The sequence below is a fragment of the Podarcis filfolensis genome (assembly GCF_964270895.1).
Source record: "Podarcis filfolensis genome assembly, chromosome: 12".
NCBI classification, from domain to species: Eukaryota; Metazoa; Chordata; class Lepidosauria; order Squamata; family Lacertidae; genus Podarcis; species Podarcis filfolensis.
In genome coordinates this window covers 33,646,252-33,664,523 of record NC_139614.1, presented here as the reverse complement: position 1 = coordinate 33,664,523, position 18,272 = coordinate 33,646,252, and the positions used below count along the sequence as shown (strand labels likewise).

At 42.6% G+C, this 18,272-nt stretch overlaps 2 protein-coding genes across 7 annotated transcripts in view; one reads left to right on the top strand and one right to left on the bottom strand.

Moving 5' to 3' along the window:
• ABCB1 (ATP binding cassette subfamily B member 1) overlaps nt 1-15,390 on the bottom strand; it is a 62,219-nt gene extending 46,829 nt beyond the window's left edge. For 2 of the 6 annotated variants that reach the window (XM_083578487.1, XM_083578490.1), the window contains exons 1-2: nt 2,929-3,162; nt 2,154-2,269 (exon numbers count right to left, since the gene is read on the bottom strand). In XM_083578487.1, the coding sequence (XP_083434613.1) occupies nt 2,154-2,245 (92 nt within the window). In that variant the 5' untranslated portion in view covers nt 2,246-2,269; nt 2,929-3,162. Of the gene's footprint in view, nt 1-2,153; nt 2,270-2,928; nt 3,163-15,353 lie in introns of those variants that run through there. The other 4 variants (XM_083578486.1, XM_083578489.1, XM_083578491.1 and 1 more) reach the window with 3 other exon arrangements.
• Nucleotides 3,198-18,272, top strand: part of ADAM22 (ADAM metallopeptidase domain 22) — a 204,640-nt gene continuing 189,565 nt past the window's right edge. Inside the window, exon 1 of the mRNA XM_083578538.1 lies at nt 3,198-3,203. The gene's annotated coding sequence lies outside the window, so the exon portion shown is untranslated. The remainder of the gene's footprint in view (nt 3,204-18,272) is intronic.

The following is an 18,272-nucleotide window of genomic DNA, read 5'->3' as shown; positions in this document are numbered from 1 at the left end:
GAGATGCCAAGACTGGTAAAGGGGTGAAGATCAAACCTATCCATTCTTAAGGAAATCAGCCCTGAGTGCTCACTGGAAGGACAGATCCTGAAGCTGAGATTCCAATACTTTGGCCACCTCATGAGAAGAGAAGACAGTGGAAGACAGGAGTGCCTGGCGTGCTCTGGTCCATGGGGTCACAAAGAGTCGGACACGACTAAACAACAACTATAAATGTATAGTGTGTATGTGACTATTTATGAACTGATCCAAACACATCTAATCAGTTTCCCCTGCATTTGATATAGAGAGATAGAAAAGAAAATGTGTGTGTGAGGAGGGATCAGAGAGGCCTCCTTTCTAGCATACTGAGGTGTTGATGGTCCAGCCCTACTGGAATCAACGAAGCAGGGAGACCATGCTGAAGATGGCAGGTCACTCAGCCTTGCAAAGGATAAGGTGGGTCTCAAGGGGCTTTGGGTGTGGATTCCAGCCATGGAGAAAGGCAAATGAAGGCGAATATGTGAGTGAGTGGAACTGAGGAGGAATAAGCAGAGGCCCTGGAAGTAAACAGGGTGGGGAAAGGAGGGAAATTAACAGCAGCTGAGAGCAAGATGCTGACTGTGATAGGAATAAGGGGAAACAGCATCACCTGTGGTAAATTCAGAGGTTACAGCTGGAAAAAAAAAGGAAATGGCAAATACCGGTACCACCAGAGAAGGAGGAAACAGGGAAGGAGGGGCCCCAAGTCTGGGGCATCCTACCTCAGCAATGGGCTAAGTAGCAAAAGCATAATGAAGCCACCCTAAGAAGGTGTCTGGAAATGAGAAGAGCCCGAAACATTAGAGGGCACTGGGGCTCTTAAGGCATTTGGAACCCACAAGAAAGTGAGATGGGAGTCTTCACAGCACAATCCTTACTCGCCTGCAGGCTAGGCAATTTGTCCTTGATTTCACCTCCCACACAAAACTAGACATGAAGCTTCCTAAAAGGAAGCTACTTTGCATTGCAACAAACGCCTACATTATTTTTTTACTGTTAGAACACAATAGAGCAACATAATTGACGTGTGATGTCCTGTCTCCCGACAGGCTTGTGTTTCTAAGAGCTAGACAGTATCACTAGACGGTAATGCAGCAGGTGAAGCTTTCTCCTGGCAGTTAGCGCCAATGATGGGATAAGGTACAAGTGCCGAACTTCTGCCTATAAGCACCGATTATTATCTGTAAGGAGGGGGGATTAGTAAAATCTGAGCAAATTCATACATGGCTGGCAAAGTGCCAAATGTGGTTTCAAGCTTTCTGAATTAATCAAGATAGTGATGCAAAGATCCAGAATCGTAAATATATTTGTAATGCCCCACGGCCTTGTCAAAAAGTAGTCAAAAAAGAACATACCAATGATTAAATATATAATGTCAGCACTGTTTCTAGGTTGTTGTATTTTTGAATAATGTTTATTGTTGTTGTTGTTGTTTAAAAAAACCCTTATACATTTTACTCAGGATGGACAAATTAGTCAGTTCTCTGTTTCTCATTTATCCAATCTTAAATTCAGTTGTCCACATTTCCATAGCAATTTATGATTTTTGCCTTTTTTAAAAAAATGAAAATTTGTCAGCATCTTAGGATGTATTTCTCCTAATGCACACATTTTTTGTTGGGAGTTTTTACTAATATAATACATTAGTGTATGTTATTTTCACCTATCTATGCCTTTAAAAGATTCTTCTATGGATTACATTAGAAGGATGGAGAATTAGATTGTGAAATTCAGAGACGTGTGAATTTCAAAAGATGCTTCACATACTGTTTTGGAAAATGCAGTTTGTTAAGTTTGCCTTTAAATATGAACAGGATTTAATTTCTACCTTATCCTTAATTTTGACAAACAAACCATGTAATAACAGACAGACAGTAAAACTACCAAGATGACAATATATTATTCTACCATGTCTGCAGATTACAAATTAATGTAGAGATACACCAAAAGAGATACAGTATTAGATGTTGCTGGCTTCCCTAAAATCCAAGAGTCAGCCGGCAAATAACTTGAACAGACTAGTTGCATTTGAAAGGCTGTGTATAACTAGGTGATGTTTTCCTCCATGAACAGGAAGCATTATGAAGCAAGTAAGACAAACTCATGGACTGTAAATGCAGGAAAATACCCACCTTTTCCTTTCATCTTGAGAAGCATTATTTCTTTCAGCCATCTCTTCAAGCTTTCCGTTCATGTTTGCCTTTGCTTGGCTCTCTGATGCCATTTCTGGCTGATGAGCAAATGGAATCTTTCAGGAAATTAAATAACAAACCACTTTAGGTCTTAAAGAAACATGCAGCTAGTGGAACTACAACATGCACGCACGCAAGCAAATGCTGCTTTTAAAACAAATGGCCTTCTCCAAAAATAGCATTCAGAACAACCAGCCAGTAATTATTTTGTATTAAATAAAATGCTACATTGGACATCCTTCAGGTGGGGTAACATGAAATTCACCAGAGTAGTTTTCAAAAAAAAACACAAAACCTGTTGTGTTGTTTCATTCAAATTTGGGCATACATTAATATGGATTTTGGATCCCTGATTTAAATAGTTTTGTGGAATTAATTAGAGTGAAAAAAGGACCAAAGTACAGTATTCTATTTAATAGTTTGGCACTCTCACTCTCACTCCCACTTTCACACACTCAGTCTCTGCTTTTTTAAAACACAGCATTTAAGTGCACATAATACACAAAACCAGTGCTTTTTTATAAAAAAATATTTAGGGCTACAACTTTGATTCAAGAAAATAACCATTTTATAGTTCAAATTGGGAAAAATAAATACAGTAAAGGGACAAAAGTACAAAGATTCACAAAATGTTTAGGGATATGCGTACCCCTGCATCCACCAGAAAAAAAGAACTGCACAAAACTCAGAAAAAAGTAGAAAAATGCAGACTTACCAAAAGTTGGGGTTCTTCTTTCTTGTCTTTAATTCCTGAAATGTTGAGAAGCTATGAGTTGCAGTGAAACGGCCGGTGATGGGAGGTAGGTGATATGGCAAATTACTGTTCTGTTACATAAAGCAGTGAGTGACAAGGCAAATGCTTGTTATAACAGATATTTGCAGGCAGTTCCTGCTCCCCTTGGACCTTGTCTACTCCCAGGGAGACTCCACCTCCTTCCAGACTTAATGTTTAACACAGTCAGAGCTGTCACTTAGGAACCTCTCTCACTCATAATTCCACCTGAATAAAGAGCCCTTCCTGTTTTCATGATGCTTTATAAGGTCAGAATCTGCTTCCCAAAATATCAGTATCAACTACTATTTTCTTCTTTCTCTTTTTTGGTAGTTTTAAAAGTACTCTATAGTATTACAGAGCACAAACAGTAGAAGAATAGGTAATCTATTGGAGATAAAAAGACAGGAAATCTAAAAATGGGAGAGATGGAAATAATGTTTTAGGGAAGGGATTGAAGATTCCAGAAAGGGAGTAGTCAAAATATTGTGTAATAATAGTAATAATATATACATATAATATATACATACGATATACGATATTATATATATATATATATATATATATATATATATATATATATATCTCCTATTTGCTAATATAAATGACAATCCATCCCTAAGCATGTTTAAAGGTAAAGGTAAAGGGACCCCTGACCATTAAGTCCACTCGGGACGACTCTGGGGTTGCGGCACTCATCTCGCTCTATAGGCCAAGGGAGCTGGCGTTTATCCGCAGGCAGCTTCAAGTCATGTGGCCAGCATTACTAAGCTGCTTCTGGCGAACCGTTTACCTTCCTGCTGGAGTGGTATCTATTTATCTACTTGCACTTTTGACGTGCTTTCAAACTGCTAGGTTGGCAGGAGCAGGGACCGAGCAACAGGAGCTCACCCCGTTGCAGAGATTTGAACCGCTGACCTTCTGATCGGCAAGCCCTAGCATGTTTACTTAGAACTGTATTTCCTAGCACTAGCTGGACCTGAAGGGAGTTGGAATCCAAAACATCTGGAGAACATCAGCTGGGCAAAATCTGCCACAGTAAGTTTGTTTCACAGGGGTCAGCAAACTTTTTCATCAGGGGGCCGGTCCACTGTCCCTCAGACCTTGTGGGGGACCGGACCCACCCTCTCCCGAAAGGGGCAAGAGTGCCCCTGCCCACAGCAAGAGTGCCCCGTGCACACACACACACCCCGCCGCCACTCACAGCATCTCCTGCTCTGCTCTGTCTCCGCTGTTGGCGACAAGAAAGCCGAACTTTTTGACGCGGCGCTCGTTGTCGGATAATGGGAGTTGTAGTGTCAAAACATCTGGAGGGCCGGGTTTGGCCACCACAGGTTTACGACATTGATCTTTGGGTGGGACTTACTTTAGAGTAAATAATATGCCCATAGAATTGTGATGTAAGTCTTCCAAAGTGTTTCTTCATATTGTCTGTAAAAATGTCTAATGGTATACAGTCATACCTCAGGTTAAATGTGCTTCAGATTGAGCGCTTTTGGGTTGCGCGTGTGCAGACGTTCAAAATGACGTCACGCGCATGCACGGAAGTGGCAAAACGTGACCCACGCAGACATGCCGTCACGTCTTACGTTCTATTCAGGTTGCGAATGGGGCTCCAGAACGGATCCCGTTCACATCCCGAGGTACCACTGTATGCTATTTTTTTAAAAAAGGTAAAGGACCATAGCTGTCAACTGTTATATACTGAAGTTCTCACTCTGGGCCAGCAGGGGGATACTGTAGATAGTTCAGGTCCACAATAAGGGATCAAAACTGATGTTCAGTGATTGGATAGTTACAGAAAATGGTTACAGTGATTGGATAGTTACAGAAAATGATTGGATAGTTACAGAAAATTGCGTTCTAGTGGAGCTCTATATAAGCAGGCTGGCTGAAACCTTCAGTTCAGTTCTGTTCTGGCCTGTGAATAAACAAGAGATGTTTGAAGAATCGCTGTGTCGTCTGATATGTTCACCCACAACTTAACATCAACGTTTTCCTTTTTTTAAGGGAAATTCCATTTTTTCGAATAGGATTCCTCGCCAGAAAAGGGAAAAGTTGACAGCTATGTAAAGGACCAGTCAAAAGTGACTATGGGATCGCAGTGATCATCTTGCTTCCAAGTTGAGGGAGCTGGTGTTTGTCCACAGATAAGCTTTCTGGGTCATGTGGCCAGCATGACTTAACCAATTCTGGGACAACGGAACACCGTGACAGAAACCAGAGCGCATGGAAACACCATATACCTTCCTGCCACAGCAGTACCTATTTATCTACTTGCACTGGCGTGCTTTCGAACTGGTAACATTGCTGGGTTCAACCAATTGCTCAATACCAATTGGCTCTTTCAATTGCCAATTAACCGACATCTTTTGTTCAGCAACCCAAGTTTATGTGGTAAACCCAATTTATTTTTCTCCTCTTTGAGGAGAAACACACATTCCAAACTGAGCAGTGAGAGATTTTGCAGGTGCCAGCACACACACCTCAGAGGGTTTGGCTTCTTTGGAATGAAGGTCACTGGAGATGGGCGATATCTTTGCGGTGTATGGTTTTATTTACACATACAGACATGCTGAGTGTGAGATGGAAGTGCACACAGCATTCATACTCCAACAAATATCGCTCCCCCCTTATGTTTTATTTTGGGAGAGGGAGGCGGGCAAAGTCATAACTTCGTATTCGGCAGAGAGCAAGTCAAACCCCTATCTCTCTTCCCAGCCCATTCCAAGACAAGGCTGGCCCCCAGTCTACTGCTCTCTCAGGCGATGTTCACAGCATACAGTAAAGCACGAAAACAGTCATGGCGTCCCCCACAGAATTCTGGGAGCTGTAGTCTGCTAAGGGCATTGAGAGTTGTCAGGAAGCCCCATTCCCCTCACAGAGCTACAATTCTCATGGTGGCTTAACAATCAACCCCTCTTCATAGGGAACTTCCCTTCACAGGGAACTGTAGTTCTGTGGGGAATATGGGGTCTCCTAACAACTCTCAGCACCCTACAGCTCCCAGAATTATTTGAAGGACGCCATGAACGTTTAAACAGATTTCATAGCTGTTAAGTTGTGGGCGAACATAGCAGACGACACAGCGATTTCTCCAGAGCAGCTCTTTACTTGTAAGCTGGACAGAACTGAACAGCAAACAGCTCAGCCGGCCTGCTTTTATAGGCAGCCGGCTGTCAACATTGTAGCAACAACAACCCAGGGTTTCCCGCCTAAAATAACTGACGTGGACCTGAGTGAAAACTATCTACAGTATCCCCCCCCCCCCCGGCCCAGGGTGAGAACTTCAGTACATAACACCCCTCCCCACCGAGATAAGGCGTTAGTTACAATCGTAATGGTTTCCTTATATACAGCACTACACGTAATGGTTCAATTAGGCACAAAAGCATATCGGTTACATTTCCCATACTTAGACCAACAGTGATACATGTCCAACAACATAGTCCTTTAAATAAGTTGGGCGCTTGGAAACTCTGCCAGACCGCCGGGGACTGGTAGCCAAGTCCGGAGGGCCACACAATTCTTGCTGAGGCTGTGGTGCGACCCTAGGTGGTGTTGAAACCAAATCCCCTGGATCCGCTGCTGTGGGTGGAGCCTCCGCAAGTGAACAATAGCACTTTAAATGGATTGGTATGAACGTGGCCTTACATTCACCAGTAGTTAAGGGATAGAACTTCAGTTCAGTTCACATTTAAAGGTGAAACTACTTAATCTGCACTTTGCAAAACAATATGAGGACCGAAACACAGCCACCCTTTGACATTTGCCGTTCTCTGAATTTTGGGTGCAGTTCTCCAACCAAACCATATCTGTCCAAATGCTTATGCTAGGGGGAAAATGCGTGTATAAACAAATACGTTGGGGAAAATAACATTTAAAAATGAATTATATTAAGGGAAATTGCTTACAGAAATCTGTGCATTAGTCAAAACGGCATACAAAAATGGATCTGTTGGGAGAAATTTGCACTAAAATACAGATGAATTTTCCTGAGGCTTTAAAAAATATACTGCAGCCAAAATTTGTAGAATGGAATTTAAGATTGGAAAAATGAGAAGGAGAGAGAACCTAAATGGACAAATCCATCCATCCCTTCTTGCCAATGACACCACCTCCAGCTGGGGGACTGTCTCCTTTTCTTCACCTTCTGGAAAAAAACGTCAGCTAGTAGTTTCTGTGGCAGTCAGTCACCTGTGCTCCTCAGTCATACAAACGAATACTTAATAGAGCTATTGACTTAACAAAGGGACTGGTTTGATCGCTTTAGCAGCCTCCTTTGTTACAGCCCCTTACTTTATAGATTTGAACCACAAGTTTGGAGGGGACCCCAGGATGACATTCGGACTTATCACCACCACCCCAGCAATTCTATAGTGATACTTTTCAGAGAAACAACCCAGAAATGCTATTACTGTATTTTAAGGGATGGATGCATTTGTTCTTCTACAGACCTCATGTCAGACTAATTATATTTATTGTTATATTATTACGCTATTCTTTATACAAAGATGACAGATCATGGGTGTAGCTGGGGGGCAGGGAGGGGCAGCTGCCCCCCCCTCAATAAAAATCAATAAAGGGAAGTTTTTAATGACTGATGTTTTAATGTATTTTTAATCGTTTGTTGGAAGCCACCCAGAGTGGCTGGGGAAACCCAGCCAGATGGGCGGGGTATAAATAAATTAAGAAGAAGAAGAAGAAGAAGAAGAGGAAGAAGAAGAAGCAGAAGCAGCAGCAGCAGCAGCAGCAGCTAACGGAGGTTCTGCCCCCGCATAACAAGAGTCCTACCCCCTAACAAAAGGCTTGCCCCCCCAACAAAAATCCTGGCTACACCCATGTGACAGATAGTGTGTTGAATAGAACCCATTTTTATTTTAACTAAGTAAGTAGTTCTGTCAGTACAATAATTTTTTCCTCCTCCTCCTGCGATACCCCCCATCTGTTCTAGGGGTTCCCTCAACACTGGAGCATATGTCGGGAGAGTGCAGGGTGTGTGTGTGTGTGTGTGTGTGTGTAGTATAGGGAGGAAATCCTGTTGCACTAGTGATAATCCTTGAGTTGATGGGAGAAGATAGTAGAATAGCACTATATATTCTGGCCATACTGTCCTAAACAGGTCTACTCAGAAGCCAGACCAACAGAATTCAATGAGTCCATTAGTCTTAGTCAAATATAAGTAAGCCTTCCTTTTTAAACCCACTTGCTATGGAATAAGACCCATTGAACATAGTGAGGCTTATTTCTATGTAAGCATGCATAGGACTGCCTTGTTAAGTGTTCCAGAATGCATTCAAACACTTGTGAATGTACATAACAATTATCTTGATGGATCAGATGAAAATCTATCTAGTTCAGCATACTGTCTTTGGCACCTGTAAGAAGGAAGTGCCCATGAAGGGCACATGAAGGCAATGACTGTGCCCTGTTGTTGGCACTCTGATTTGCTGAGGTATACTACCCCTGTACATGTAGGTTACATTGACCTACCATGATTGATAGACATTAATAAATCTACCCTCCATGAATTTGTCCAACCCTGTTCAAAGCCTTATAAGGTAGCTTCATATTTGGTGGATGTGGAAAGACACCCAACACCCACGTCCTCACAACTAGGTAAAAATTAACAAATATATATTATGCAACTTTTGATTACACAGAACTTTTTTTATGACCCAATCTAATTTATATCTGCAATTATATGAGCCATAGAAATCGTCTCAACCTGCCAGGTGTTTATGCGGCAAGATAATACTTGAACAATTAAAACAACCAAGAAAAGGATGGCAAACAAAAAAAAGTTAGCTTTTTCTTTGGGACTAGACAGCTCTAGTCCCTAAAACAGCTCTTTGGGTTGTGGCTTCCATGTTGCTAGAAGTCAACACGGATGCTACAATCCAAAGAGCTACTTCAGACACACATGCCATTTTGTTTTATTTATATGCCCCTTTAGGTGTGATACATGCCATAGGACAAGAAGCTTTGGTTACTGACGTGGTATAGGTAAAGGTAAAGGGACCCCTGACCGTTAGGTCTAGTCACGGATGACTGTGGGGTTGCAGTGCTCATCTCGCTTTATTGGCCGAGGGAGCCAGCGTACAGCATCCTGGTCATGTGGCCAGCATGACTAAGCCACTTCTGGCAAACCAGAGCAGCACACGGAAACGCCGTTTACCTTCCCGCCGGAGCAGTACCTATTTATCTACTTGCACTTTGACGTGCTTTCGAACTGCTAGGTTGGCAGGAGCAGGGACCGAGCAATGGGAGCTCACCCCGTCACGGGGATTCGAACCGCCGACCTTCTGATCAGCAAGCCCTAGGCTCTGTGGTTTAACCCACAGCGCCACCCGCGTCCCATTGACATGTTATAGAACTGTCTGCCAGATTTCATTTGAAAAAAAGTGGGGTGGGTAGGCGGGTGGATGGATGGATGGAAGGAAGAGAAAAGGAACTGGAGACACCATTCTATCACATTTTCCTAAAGCAGCAATCCTATTCTCACCTGTACTGACTGTACTGACTGAACTCAGTACAGCTTACTTCTGAGTTATGTATAGGATAGCATTGTAAAGGCATTTCAGCAACATTGGGGCCACCTCTGAGCACATACAGCTATACTCCTGATTAATGGCAATAACCTGACGGTATTCTATCAGATGACAGACATTAGGCAGCTACTACTACTACTACTACTACTACTAATTTATTATTTATACTCCACCCACCCAGCTGGGTTTCCCCAGCCACTCTGACTGATGTCAGGCTGGCACTGTATGCCTTTTTGGGTGCCTGCTAAAACTACTTTTGTTTAGGCAAGCCAATCCAGACCTGTAGCATGTTGACATGTGTTTTAATCTGGTTTTACCTTAATGCTGGTTTTAATTTAATTTCTTTTTAATGTTTTAAATAGTTGTGTTTTACTGATAACTTCATTATTATTTTCTTTTTGTAAACTGCTTTGAGGTTTGTTTTTATGATCAGGCAGTATATAAAGTTTGTAAAATGAAACAAAGAAATTAGCAAAACAGGTTATTCTTGACTCAAGCAGGAAGCCGTTGTGGCTACATCGGCCAACCTGCACATGCTTTCTTCTATTCAGAAGAGCCACTAAATGTTTGACAGCAACATATGCTTTTTTGCGGGGGAGGTCTGCTAATAATTTGTGGACTGAAAACACACATTTATGAGAAATGAGAAATATGCACATTAGAACCCTGGAAATATGAACAAGTTCAGTTACCACCACATTTTTTTAATGGCAGCACTTACTACTTTTTTATAGGCTTGTCATTCCCCAAAGTTTTCTCAGCTGCTTTAATACATTTTACATATTTGCTAGCCAAGGGAAACAGAAACAGAAATTCATATCTACAGCTTATCACTTTACTTTGTGCGAGGGAAAAATAAAGTTTATAAAACAACCACTTCATTAGAAAGCTTTATCTGTAGGCACGGCACTTTCCAGAGCCATTTTTTTCCCCTTGGAAGGTTAACTTGTAGGTGCAATCTTCTATAACATCACCAGTTTGGTGTTTGTCAAAAAATATGTGTAGTGATTGGATCGATGTTCTTCTCTCTGTTGAACCCCCCCACCCTCACATCAATAACAACAAAGAAAAACCTGGATGTTTATTGATGTCTCCCAAAGAACCACAGGAAGCCAATTACAGTGGTACCTCGGGTTAAGTACTTAATTTGTTCCGGAGGTCTGTACTTAACCTGAAACTGTTCTTAACCTGAAGCACCACTTTAGCTAATGGGGCCTCCTGCTGCTGCCGCGCCGCCGGAGCACGATTTCTGTTCTCATCCTGAAGCAAAGTTCTTAACCTGAAGCACTATTTCTGGGTTGGCAGAGTCTGTAACTTGAAGCATATGTAACTCGAGGTACCACTGTATACTGAGTCGGACAACCATTATCTCAGCACTGACTGGCAGTAGCTCTCCATGGTTTTAGACACAGGTCTTATGCAGTCCCACCTGGAGATGCCTAGAACTGAGCATGCGCTGTGCCATTGAGCTATTAAAAAAAAAAAATAGAGTCCTGCCTGGTGGCTTTGTCTGTAAGGCACTTTTCAGATTAGACAGACAGTCAGGAACTTTGCCTTTGCGTGGGAATGTGCTTGCTACCTACAAGATGGCTGGCCATTGTTTTGAATTGCTCCCTGTGGCTGCTGCTTCAGTGTGGCAACAAGCTGCTTTTAAGCGGTGATTTGACCCAGAAATAGAGGGGTTTTCTTGTGCCAAGGCAAGCCTCCAAAACAAGAGATTTTTCAGCAGCACAGAGCAAATCCTCATATTCCTGTGGTGAGCTGCTAATCCCAAACAAGGTTCCTACATGTAGGCAGCTCCCCTTGCCTTTTATTAGGGGCTAAGAACTTGGAGAAGGAGTAACCATGTCAGAATAAATGTATGCAAAAAAGAAAAAGCACTTGGCACATGCTCAGATGATTAAACAGCACAATCCAAGAAAAAGCCCTGAATTTAAAAAACAACAAAGAAACACCAGTTTCTGTAGCTGAGTTGTGGCTCCAATTAAACTGCGCTCTAGCTATCCCCAGGAATATGCTTATTAATGCCCAGATTTGGAAGTCAGATGAAATTGGGCTAGGATTTCACATTGTACTGTGACAAGGAAAAAAGCCTGCGAAAATGTTATAATGGATACCAGAGCAAGAAATTGATTTCTCTCTTTCTACGTAAAGTCTGCAAGGTAGAAACCATTACCATCAAGAGGAAGCCAAAATGACAAAAATCTTCATGGTTTTCTTTTCTGGCTAATAAATGTATGTCTGACTGTTAAGTACCTTCTTACTGCTTGGCTAGCATTGTTTGTGTTAGGGCTATTTTGCTTAAAAATGGATGTCAGTGAACTCGATTCACCGAGAAAGAAATATTATGGCACTAAATCTATTTAGTGTACAACATCAGCCTTTGAACCGAGGAGGTAATAAATACCTCATTCGCTTGCTTTGTTCCCTTATATCATGTGCTCTTGAAAATGAAAAATAAAACATTTATGAAACCTTGTAGCTGTAAAATATTAAACAACTTGTGTCCAATGTACGTAAGTGTGATCACACTGAGATCTCTAGGAATAAACTAGAGCTTACCATCTGCATGACATATTTGGTGAATAAGGACAAGGAGAGAGGCTTTTTAAAATTCTGTTCTAAAATAAGTGGATTTAGGGCAGCACAACCAGAATCTAGGGGGCACCACAGAGCATAGCAACTATTGAGCAGAATGGAAGGCAAGAAGCAAAGGATAAATTTTGGCCTCACACAGGGCACTGCTGAAATTTGAAAGACCAAAGTCCTCCCTTGCTAAAATTGTAGAATTTATTTTCAAAGATTTGCCATAGTGGAGGCTGGTGCACAAGGGTAAATGGGGCACTGCCCCACTAACCTGAGTCCACCCTCAGCCCAGCTCTCGCCTGTCTGCCCTCTAACTTACAACCAGTCCAGAAGATAGCACTATCTTGTTCTCTTCCCTAGTCCATAGTCTCAGGAATCATTCATGCTGTTATTTAATGTGGGTAACAAGGGAAATTACAAGGAGAAGGGGACGACAGAGGACGAGATGGTTGGACAGTGTTCTCGAAGCTACCAGCATGAGTTTGACCAAACTGTGGGAGGCTGTGGAAGACAGAAGTGCCTGGCGTGCTCTGGTCCATGGGGTCACGAAGAGTCGGACACGACTAAATGACTAAACAACAACAACAACAAGGGAAATTAGGGACGTGGGTGGTGCTGTGGGTTAAATCACAGAGCCTAGGACCAGTGGCGTAGCGTGGGTTGTCAGCACCCGGGGCAAGGCAAGTAATTTGCGCCCCCTAACCCGTGGATTTGCGCCCCCTAACCCGTGGATTTGCCCTAACCCCAGATGTTGCGCCCGGTGCGGCCGGGCCCCCCTGCACCCCCCCACGCTACGCCACTGTCTAGGACTTGCTGATCAGAAGGTTGGCGGTTCGAATCCCCGTGATGGGGTGAGCTCCCATTGTTTGGTCCCTGCTCCTGCCTACCTAGCAGTTCGAAAGCATGAAGTGCAAGTAGATAAATAGGTACCGCTCTGGCGGGAAGGTAAACGGTGTTCCCGTGCGCTGCTCTGGTTCACCAGAAGCGGCTTAGTCATGCTGGCCACATGACCTGGAAGCTGTACGCCGGCTCCCTCAGCCAATAAAGCAAGATGAGCGCTGCAACCCCAGAGTCGGTCACGACTGGACCTAATGGTCAGGGGTCCCTTTACAAGGGAAATTGAGTATTTCCTCCTTTGTTGTTGTTGTTTTTGCTGCTGCTGCTGTTTTACTACACTTTAGCTGAATAGTGTAGAAAGAAAGAACCCTACTGTTAGGTTTATAAGCTAAAGAAATACATAACACAAAGGGGAAAGGGTTTGGGAAGGAAGGGGAAACTTGGGCACTAGTTATTAGTTACAAAGTAGATCAGGTAGTAACTGAGCTGGTAGGGAGATGGAGCTAAGCACAATGGAAAAGCTACTGCTTCCTGTCCCTCTGAGGGCCTGAGTGAGGTCTGACGGTAGCTGGAAGGAGCAAGATTCTCAGCTCAGATACATGGACTATATCAGTATCTGCTGTTCATATGACTCATCACATGAGTAAAAGCAATTTTCCTCTTCAGATATGACATGGCAGCATGAAAAACAGATGTTCAAGGCGATCATGCATCCTATTTCCCCTTACTTTACCATAATAATTGAAGCCACTCTCTCCTTTTAAGATTGAGCTTATTTTTTTGAAGACACTTACCGTATTTGACTCATTGCTGTTGGATCAGTTTAAATTAGAGAACTTCAGTTAAATTGGGTATGTGAATTATGGGGCCATTATGCATCATTTTGATACTGCAAGAGACTACAGTCCCAACCTTTCTCCCTTCTTAACACCAAAAACAGGACATCCTAAACAACACAGGATGTCTGGCGATTCTTTGTACAGCTACCAAAAAAACATATTTCCTACCACTGAGGAATCTTGTGATATTTCAAGCTTTGAACTCATAGCTGAAGAAACAGGCCATTCTTATCTGGGAGCACTTTAAACACCAGTTTCCCTATGTAACCTGCTGGGATTTAGGAAGTCTTGTGTATATATTCAAATGTATCATGTAGAAAGTCTGCTGATAAGGTCTGCCCTGGAAAATAATAGCAGTTATCAGAAGGAACAGCAGAGAATAAAAGAAATTTGTTGTTGGTTAAAACTTAAAACAAATTGTATTAAGGTGGAAAATCAGTTTGCCGAACATAAAGAAGTCCCAAGTAAAAAGAAAGGGTGGTGGTGGTTAAAACTATTTCTTTGGGTTGCAACATGTCTCTTCGTGACATAACCGTGAGTGAAATGCCCTTTGTTCAATGACATCACTTGCAAAATTAATCTATAACATCCGTTTCTCATTCAGTTCAGTGGAAATCCCCTTAATTTATAACGAAATGTTATAGTCTGAATTGTCATGACTCATCATGGGATCAGAAATATCTCTGTTCAGCTCTGTCTATATCTTCATCAGTGGGATTTACCTTTTGCAGGACTAGGAGGTTGCTGGTTTGTGCTTTGTCAACCACATCCTTTTTAAATTAGAGGTTTGGGTTGCCAAAGTTATAAATGATAGTTTCACAGGAGCAGCTCTGAATCCCCACCTCTCTGCTCCTTCCCCTCCAGCCCAATTGCTCCTTCCTTCATACTTGCAGGAGTAAGCAGAAGCAAGTAGGATTCCATTTGCCTCCGGAGCCAATAGGTGAAAGCCCCAAATGCAGCAATTTTTGCTACTACGAAACTTTTGAAGCAAAATTTCCTCTGAAGGAGCAGCTTCACAGCTTGGGGGTCCTCCTGGATCCTTTGCTCTCACTCAAGACTCAGGTGGCCTCAGTTGCCCGGAGTGCCTTCCATCAGCCTTGGCTGGTGGCCCAACTATGCCCCTATCTGAACAGGAATAGCTTAACTACTGTTGTCTATGCTCTGGTAACCTCAAGGTGGTTATATGTAGGGCTGCCTCTATGAAGATAGTTCGGAAACTTCAGCTAGCACAGAATTCAGCAGCCGGGTTGCTCACCGGAGCAAGAGGGTTTGAGCATATTACACTGACCCTGGTCCGACTGCACTGACTACCAATTAGTTTCTGGGCCCAATTCAAAGTGCTGGATTTGACCTATACAGCCTTAAACGGCTCAGGACTGCAATACCTCAAGGACCACCTCTTCCCATATGAATCTACCCAGACCCTGAGATTATCTTCTGAGGCCCTTCTTCATGTGCCTCCTCCTCAAGAGGGTGGCAACACGAGAACAGGCCTTCTCTGCAGTGGCACCTGTGGAATAAATGGGTAAGAAAAGCTTAGCATAAACAACCATACCTTGCTGTTGTAACGGCTTACATTGCGAAGGAACAGGAAACTCGTGGTAATAAGTCAAGTTAAGAAATCACTGAGAGTAGCCGAAAGATAATGCCTTATAAGGTACTAGGAAGGTGTGTGGGTGGTTCAGAACCACAAGGGGAAAAGGAGGAGAACAGTTAGAAAACTATTGCGCAAGCTTAAATAGGCTCTGAATATTAGTCAAACCGCCCCTGGTGGAGCTAGAGCTAATCAGCATGATCATGGGATGTATTTAACAGGGGGTACATATCAAAGGGAAAATATGGCACCTTCATTATACACCTTTAGCTGCCAGGCAAAAACATTCCTTTTTAACCAGGCCTTTGGTTGATTTGACTGACATCCTCTGCCCTTTTAAAATGGGGGGGGGGTTGTTGGGGGTAGTTATTGGGTTGTTGTTTTTAATTTGATTGTGTATTTTGTGGTGTTATATTTTGATTTTATTCTGTGAGACCTCCAGCTATAGGGCAGTATATAAAATCAATAAACAACAACAACAACAACAACAACAACAACAACAACAAGGCACACTCTGGCTGCATACACACTATACCTTTAAAGCACATTCAAGGGACAAATCCCCCCCCCTCAAAGAATTCTGGGCACTGTAGTTTGTTAAGAGTTGTAACTCTGTAAGGGGCAAATCACAGTGCCTAGATTTCTTAGAGAAGGAAAATGTGCTTCAAACGTACTTCAAATGTACACTGTATATGCAGTTTTTATCATAAGTGAAGAGCTCTGTTGCTGCAAAGTTGTAACTTTTGCCTAAAAACTGGGTGCTTATTTCAAAATGAATTGTGTGTGTGTCTCCCTATTTACAATGTGTTTTGTGTTTTGTCATAGCATTTCAATGTCGTTTTGATTATCAAAGTGGCCAGTAATTTAAAAGAAAAGAAAAGATAAGATTATCTCTAGCGATAGCTATTATACAGCCTCATTGCATAGCACCAGCTTCTCAAACAAATGTATGAGAGCATCCTCAATAATTATATCCCACAGTGAACTCTGTTGACTCGCCTGGAGAGACCTGGATTGGTTCCACATAATACGACTTGCAAAAAATATTATCACCACCAGAGGAAGCTCTTGCACAAACATGGTGGATCGCTTCAGTTCACCATTGCAAAGCCCTCAAGCTGAACTATAGTAATAACTGAACATCCCTGCAATCAGTGGGAAATCTGTCTGGATCTTGCCATGTGGAACGAAGGTAGGCAGCAAATGGATCTGCCAGCCAGGCTTACTCTTGTCTATGACTGATGCCAGACAACTCAAAGGAAAGGGAAAGAATAAGATCCTGTAAAGTGTGGGTTTTGAGAAGTCAACAGGGAAGAAAAAATGTCTTCAGGAAAAAGATAGAACGGATGTCCTCCATCACTGCCATCTAACAATAACTGGGAGGCACAACAAACATGTAATCACTCTTAATGACTAGGGGAGGATGATCGATCATGTCCCTCCCCACAAAAAAGTGCACGTGGCAGTGGGGAGCACCCAGATGTCTCCAGTTGGTGCTATGTGAGTTGTGGTGCTGTGAGAAAGATACTTAAATAAATAAATCCAGGGTGCACTTTAGGGAAACCTTCAACCTTTTTAATTGCAGCATGGTGAAACTTCCTCTGTGCTTTCAGCCTCTGGCTTTTGGTCATTCTGGTTTTGATTATATTACCCATTCTGGGTATATAGCAGGGGGTGGGGAATGTCAGGTCTGAGGACCTCTCCATCCTGCCCTTGGGACTGTCCCTGGGTCAAGCCTCTTTCCCAGGCTACACGCCTCACTAGTCCTGCTGTACACCCTCCAGTAGCACTTCAGCTGAATTGTGGTTTTGAGCTGTGATGATGCCTCTTACTTGTTTGGATGGAGAGATGTGGGTGAGTGCAGAAATCTCAGATTTTTGTGTGGCTAGAATATAGCCTGCTGTACAAAGGGAAGAGTCATAGCTGTTGTTCCGCTGGGGTTGGGCTTTTGTTTTGCCTCTTTTCTGCTCCGGGGCCGAAGTTGGTCCATGAGACCATTTCCCCACAAAGACGCCATTTCCCCCCAGTAAGGAGATATGGTAATCGGGAAAGTTATCTTTGGGTGCCTGAAAGCTGCCCCTGTTGAATTTGTGTATTTTAAGCACCTAATACACCGAGCTAAAAATCACATGGAAGCATCTTACCCTAAACACAGTAGAATTTACTAGCATGAAATCAGTTTTAGGAATAACGAAGTTACAGTGTTAACAACACCCACCCACACACACCCAGTTAGCATGTTTATAAGCAGATACCAAGAATGCAGATTGGTTGCAGGTGTGAGCCCACCCTAATCCCGGAAATGTGGACCTCCTCAGTATCTTTTGCATATTCTGATTTGTTCAGTAAAGTCATGCTCTTTTGCTGACTTCACAACTTTTCGCAGATTTCACAAAATTTGCTGACTTTTGCAACTTTCATAAAAACCATACCTTTTGGAAGCAGATGATCGCTGACGCTTTGAACCAACTGATCTGTCTCAATAGTGATGGGGCTAAAGCTTGTGGGTATACTGTTTTTAACTGGATAGGAGTGTTTATTTAACATGGCATACAATGGGATAAAGAAAAAAACAGGGTGCACCTAGGCAAACATAACTGCTTGGCTAAATGCGGCCACCTTGTGGCAATGTATTGGTATGGCTGAGGAAGAAACTTTTTTTCTTTCATTATAAGTCAGCTGAGACTGCATTCCCAGAAATTCTTACCAGGGAGTAAGTCCTTACTGAACTCAGGTGAATTTAAGATTGCACAGTGAGTCAGGAACATGAAGACAAAGGGGCTTGGGTCCCAAAATAGCTAGAAACAGACGTTTATTTTTAAAAATGATAAAATTCATTTTTAAAGCCTATTATGCCTTTCTCTCTAATTCTTTTGGTGC